At 42.3% G+C, this 6,440-nt stretch overlaps 1 protein-coding gene across 1 annotated transcript; it reads right to left on the bottom strand.

Annotated features, from left to right (window-relative positions):
• Nucleotides 1-3,035: 3,035 nt before the first annotated feature.
• On the bottom strand, nt 3,036-6,260 carry snap29 (synaptosome associated protein 29). Its single transcript, XM_035639634.2, has 6 exons — nt 6,161-6,260; nt 4,981-5,217; nt 4,645-4,841; nt 4,388-4,473; nt 4,200-4,304; nt 3,036-3,892 (listed from the first exon to the last, which is right to left on the bottom strand). The coding sequence occupies exons 2-6, from the start codon at nt 5,215-5,217 to the stop codon at nt 3,732-3,734; spliced, it is 786 nt and encodes a 261-aa protein (XP_035495527.2). The 5' UTR covers nt 6,161-6,260; the 3' UTR covers nt 3,036-3,731.
• Nucleotides 6,261-6,440: the final 180 nt, after the last annotated feature.

The raw sequence follows: 6,440 nt of genomic DNA, 5'->3' as shown, positions 1-6,440 counted from the left end.
TCCCTGGCTGTTTTCGGAGGGAGTGTATTCCATCTAAGTATCCTCCAGTCCCTTCATCACGCACAGCCATGTCACTCCCATTTTTATTAATCAACGGCGTTTCCTCCCACCTCTAACCTTGGCCTGCAATTCCTTTTCCTTCTGTGCTCTCATTGTCTCCGCTGACTTGGTCTTATTTTCTTTCACAGAAAATGTAGACACACACACACACACACACACACACACACCAATCCAATCCCCACATCTCTTGTACCGCTGGTCCAAGGCGAGGCCTGGACGTAGTGCCAGTAAAAGGCTTTTCCTCGCTGGAGAGCCGTGACGTTCTCTCCCGTGTCTGCGTCTGTGTTTGTGTGTTTATTTATTATAAAGCAAGTGATGATTTTATTAGTGCAGCACGGCATACTATGTACACTGTCCATTAGTCACAAATATAAATAAACAAATAAACAACTGTACTGTCACCCCTCCTCCCTTGTCCTGTTTCTCTGATGTGGGTGTTTCATTGCATCGTTCCACTTTGATTATGCAATAAGACAGATCGTCCTGACACAGTCCAGGCATTTCTGACTTCTCCCCTCTACAATCACTACTATGAGCAGAGCTCCGCTCACTAAATCCCTCATTTTGACCAGTTTTTACATGCAGCAGCTCATAGTTGAAAGGAGAACATACCTAACTTGCGCCCATCAACATATTTTTTGGCTGCATTCTTGGCATTTTACCCGGTGGCGTAAACGGGATGACGACAAACTAAATGACGGCTAATGTGTGTAATTGTGTCTCCTTGAGCTACGTGGTCCTGCAATTTTGGGCCTTGTTTTTGTGGTGGAACTGTCAGACATGACGTGTGGACAGACGAGGCCAGCAGCACTGGAGACACTGGACGTCCTTCACCGGCGCTTTTTAACCGAGACGGTAAAGAGGACGAGATGAAGCAACACTGGGGAAACACTTGAGGCTGTTACTTTACACAAGCCAGCAAGAAATCGCTGCAGGTCAGTCAATGTCTCGCTGAGAACTTTTCACCAAAAGTAGAAAAACACCAAAGACTTGACCGCCGTGCACTCAACACTCGTGGGCTTAAGAAAGGGGTTTGGTAAAAACGACAAGATGTCCAAGATCTAACAACTCGGCAACTCGCCTACCTTCATGTGTTTCATCTCAGAGGCTCTTGAACTTCACCTCCTCCATCAATCTACCCATCCGCCCTCCCTTCTTTCTCTGCCCTCCTCCCTCCCTCCCTCCTGCCTCTCCCCAGCTCCCTGTCAAACTGCCCTCCGTCAGCACAACTCTTTATTTTCCTCTTACTACAACAGTGTGGCAATAGAGTGCCGTCAGCCCGACAGTCCGTCCCCTCTGAGGCAGGCTTTACCCCCCTGGCCGCCCTGCCCCTGCTGCTAACCCGCTTTCCAAAGGGCAGGAAGGCCCGTCGCTGGCCCGGTGCCTGATGGGCCCCGACAGCAGTGTGTTCTGGGATTATGCCCGGTGAAAAGGGGGGCATTCCAGCACCGACGGCCTTTGTCACAGCACAGCCACTGTTTGCTTTTGACAAGACAGCTGTTCAGAGCCCTCACGGCCCCCGCGGCTGGCGTGAAGGGAGAGGAGCCCGGAGGTGACTTCCGTTTATTGGCGGTGTCAGTGGACGTGCGGGCGGCACCTCCACCTGAGGTCCCTTCTTCAGCGGCACGTTTATCTGTGGCCCGGGGCTGACGTTGTCACATTGCGACGACTGCATTGGAGTCGTGGAGATAAGTCGCCGCTGCTTTTGGCAAAGAGGCGATCAGACTATGAGAAACAGGGGGTGTCACTTCACAAATATTAGACATGTTTAAAAGTTATTTTCTTTTCCTTGGAGGTTGAAAAATGCCCTAACCAGTAAGTCTCTCATTTTGTTTAAGTAACTGTAGCTAAGATTTATATTCCTGCATGTTTCATTCAACTGCACAATAGTTGCTCTGTTTTTGAGTCGTTTTTTGTTTCAAATAAAGATGAAATTATTATTATTACTTTTTTTTTTTTTTTTACAATTTTGCTTGAGGTATCACAAAAATGCTTTTTAGTCAAGACGTGCAGGGGGGCTTCTCCTCAGCTTGGGGCCCTGGATGGCTGGTGGCATCCCCATCTTCCTTCTGCATCGCCCCAGTTTTGTGTATGTATGTGTTTTTGGGAAGTGTGTACTGTAATTAGCAAGTCATCCTAATGAAGGCCTGTTGCCTGCATGTGTCGGAGCAGCTGCTCCATCACAGAGGAATGATAATGAATAGACACCTGGACACAAGGACCTGAGCTACACACAGCAACACAGCTGGTGCTCAACAAACCCAGTATAGTAAACACTCACACGAGAGGAAGATGGTCATATTGAGATGAACGTATAATTAATGTCTTGTTTCATCATTGTAAAACACAATATTTTAATCAAGGTAAAATATCTAATAATACTAATATTTCATTGTCTTTTAAAAAGGCTGAATTAAGATTTCAATAATAATTTGGTCTCGTTCTGATCCTTTGCTATAAGAAGAGTGAACAGTTTTGATGCCTGTGGTAGGCTTCTACTATAATAAGATAAAATGTATTATTCAACTTTTTTTCAAAATCACCCAGCTGATGTATTTCAGTGCTTTAATTTCAATGCAAAAATAAACCTATATTGTCTTCTAGTGATTTTAAATGAACTAGTAAATGATTAATGATGTATTGCAAGAGGTAAAGTTAAACTCCACCTTTGAACTGTGGCGCCACCTTGTGGTGCCTTTGCCTTCATGCTCGTCTCCTAACCAGAGAACTTTTATCTGAGAATTCCCTCACGATATTTTTATCATTTTAAAAAAATAAAAACATTATATGCATGGTAAAAATGGGACACTCTGACCAAGAATCCTCATTTATTTCCTTATTATTGATCATTTTATCAGGTATTTTATCATTATTTCTTTCCTTTCTGAAAAATGTCCTCGTATTTCATCAACTTTGACCTGGGTGAGAATTTGGGTTCAGGGTTTGTTATATTCACAGCTAACTTCTTCACATTATTTATGGCATACAATTATTTATTTCATCACATTCTGCTGCATTCACTGTGATGTACTGTATATCAATATAAGCAACATATATAAAGCAATGATGGACATAATCACTTTTTTTTAAGTGAAGCATTATCATGACATGTAACAGTGGAGACAGAATAATGTCAATGAAACAAAAGTTTATCTTCTGTACATACAAGATATATTTAAGGCAAAAGTGACCTGGACATGATTAATCACACAACCAATGAAAATTCAGGAGACCACAATGAGATATCAGGGGCAGTGAAGCTTGACGGAGCGAACAGTCAGATTTCACCTGGACCCAGACAGTCTTTAAACACATGGAATAAACTCTTCCCTTCGAAAAACATAAAGTAAATTAATCACATTTTAAAGATAATTCCAGGATGCACGTGCAAGTGTGCACAGGACAAACAATTCAATACGTGTCTATATAAAATCTGTGATGGGAGGAACAAAGCAAATTTAGATTTATAAACAAATCTGGCAAAAGGAAATGCACTCAAGAAGAAAATAATTTGGATAAAAACATGTTCATTTGTTTATCGCTAGTTACATATTCAATGGATAAAAAAGACAAAATCGATGAACAAGAATATTTCACAAAGGCCAGGATGGAAAACCAAGTGAGGGGAGGGTAAACTGTTCTTGTCTCTGAGTGAGTCTGAGTGTTTTGTTTTATTTGAGGTTTTTAATCTGTTGGTTTGTGTTGCCGATCTTGACGTCCATCTTGTCCACTTTATTCAGCAGAGAATCGATGGAGTCGTCCTGGTTCTCAATCTCAGACTGGAGACCGAGTCCAAGGTTCCTCAGTCTACTCAGGCCATCGGACATGTCATCTGAAAGTAATCCACAGAAGGACACCTAACGTTTGATAACTGTATGATACGTTACATTTTATACCTGACTGGGAATATTCAGTTCTGCACAGATATCTCAGGTTCCTCAATGGATATTTTTAATGTTTTACATTTGACAGAATAAACCATTTTATTGTAATGGTGTTTGGATGTAAGATAAAATATAGTAAATAAAATCTCATCATTTAAAAACTACCAAGAGCTGGGAAGTCAGTCACTTCTGCCTGTCTCATGACAGCATTGTTTAAAATGATCTATTAGAAATACAAGAAGAATTTGTTTTTACCTAGATTATTGTCGAGGGTCTGGTGAGCCTCCCTAAGGTGTCTATTCTGAGGGTATCCGTTCTGTCTCGATGAGCCGTCATCTATCGATGCAGACGCTCCAAACCCTGCAAAACAGAAATTGAAAATGGTGGCAGCCGGTTTGTGGTGTGGTTATTATAACATTGCTGATGTTCTTGTGCAAACTTACCCCCTGTATTAATCTTTCTTAGGTTGGGGTGGCTGGCTTGGTACCTTTCTTCATTTCCTTTGCTGCTGGACAAGGCAGCATTTAATCTGAAAATGAGAAAATCAGATAAGCAATGTTTAACTATTTGGTAAAGGGCAGTCAATGACAAGTAGCTGCAGATTGCAAAAGCACACATTTTAAAGCTACAAGACTAAATTCAACTGAAACCGTTTTTTATCTGATATGGTTATGATTCACATGGACAGATGCAATCTTACTTTTCATTGGCCTCGTAGGCCTTAGGCTGCTCAGGGGGCGGCAGCTTTGTCTCTGGCTTGCCCCTGAAGTAATTGACCATGCCGCCCCAAACACTCTTTATGCTGTTAATGTGCTTCTGGCTTGTCTTCAGGTCCTGATCCATGTTATCCAACATCTTGTCCGTCCTCTTCAGGGCCTCACCCTGTCGCACCAGCTCCTACGGAAACAAAGACAGACAGAGAGAGCGAGAGAAAGGTGGGGTGAGGGAAACTATACAAACTTTTTGTTGCTTGTTAAGCTCTCAGAGACAATGTCATTCTTTGTGTGCTGGGGAAAAGCTGATTAGCCCGACATACCTCTGCAGTTTCCACACCCATCTTCTCGGACTCGGCGATGAGGCCAAGGGAGCGGTAACTGCTGTCCACAGCAGACTGAGCAGAACGCATCACCTCCTGCTGGAGGTACCGCTGCCTCCTCTCCGGTTCGCTCAGCCCACTGTCACTGGGCTCGTCATCAAAACCCCTGCTTTTAGGCTTCCAGTCCTCCTGCTCGTCATCATCGGCAAAAGGGTTGTGTGATTTTGGGTAGGCCATCTGTGGAGGAGACACAGGGGTTGATGTTAACGCACCAGAAAAATAATTATGGCTGTAACGTTGTCCTGCAACAACACTCACAGGAAAATGACTTGGCAACTAGTTTGATAGCCTGAAAAAATTGATTGTAGGTATTTGTAAGATGCTACTCTTTGCTTTGTCACACATGGTAGTAAACTGAATGGTTTTTTTTATATATATATATTTTTTGGTGGGACAGTTGGCCAAACAACAAAAAATTTTTTTTTAAGATGTCATCTTGTTCTTTGGGGAATTTTTCACGGGCATCTTTCACTACTTAAGGTATTTTGTGGACAAATCAACTGATGAATAATGAAAACAACAACACTAACAGAAGACGTCATATGTGAGGTTCTCGGACAACACTCATGTACAATGAGAGCTCTCACTTTGAATACTTTCAATATATTTTTGTGGTAGTAGCCAATTACTGAGCTATTACAGACTCCAGAACGTAGAACTTGAAATTGAGTATTTGAGAGTGTTTTAATCTTTTTAAAATGAGCTGAGCGCCACCACAGGTTATTCAATCTGACTGATAATAAACCAACTTCGAGATTAATTCATCCATGCTAACTTTGGACTGCGGAACTTCAGCTAGCTTCACTCAAGACGAGGTTTGAGCAGTAGAGATGACTTGTCACGATGTTTCACACTAATCATTTGCAAACCACACGTACTGTTCATTACCGGAAAGTGATCGTTGCTCTGCAAACGTCTGTATTGTGGTGTTTCTCTGACAGTAAAGACAGTGACGGGGTGTTGGCTAGCTGGCTAATTAACGAGGATTGACAGCTAGCAAAGTAACTACAACCATAAACCAAGACCAGGTGACGTCGTGGCAGCATTGGCGTTTTATTCTGGTAGAACATATTATCTCTCAAATGAAAGAGTAAAAGTAACGAGTATTTGAAAGACAAACCTTTGACCGTTGACGTTACAGACGCTGTTGCTGCTCAGATGACTGAACGACTTCCGGTCACGTTAGGTGACGTAACCGCTTGTCGTCCCGACGGCTGCTCCTGCGCAGCAGAAACGCATACGGCGATAAACGTTACAAAATATTATGACGCTCTCATGTTGTGGCTTATTATGTCTTATTTATTATTTTTGACAAATGCAACACCGAATTAACTTAAAAAATAATGTTGTGTAGTTCTTGGACGCAATCATCTTGACTTTGATCAAGGGTTAATATCTAA

Source organism: Scophthalmus maximus, chromosome 19 (assembly GCF_022379125.1).
Source record: "Scophthalmus maximus strain ysfricsl-2021 chromosome 19, ASM2237912v1, whole genome shotgun sequence".
In the NCBI taxonomy this organism is placed as follows: Eukaryota; Metazoa; Chordata; class Actinopteri; order Pleuronectiformes; family Scophthalmidae; genus Scophthalmus; species Scophthalmus maximus.
Note: the sequence above shows the minus strand (reverse complement) of the source record. Positions and strands in the feature narration are given on the sequence as shown.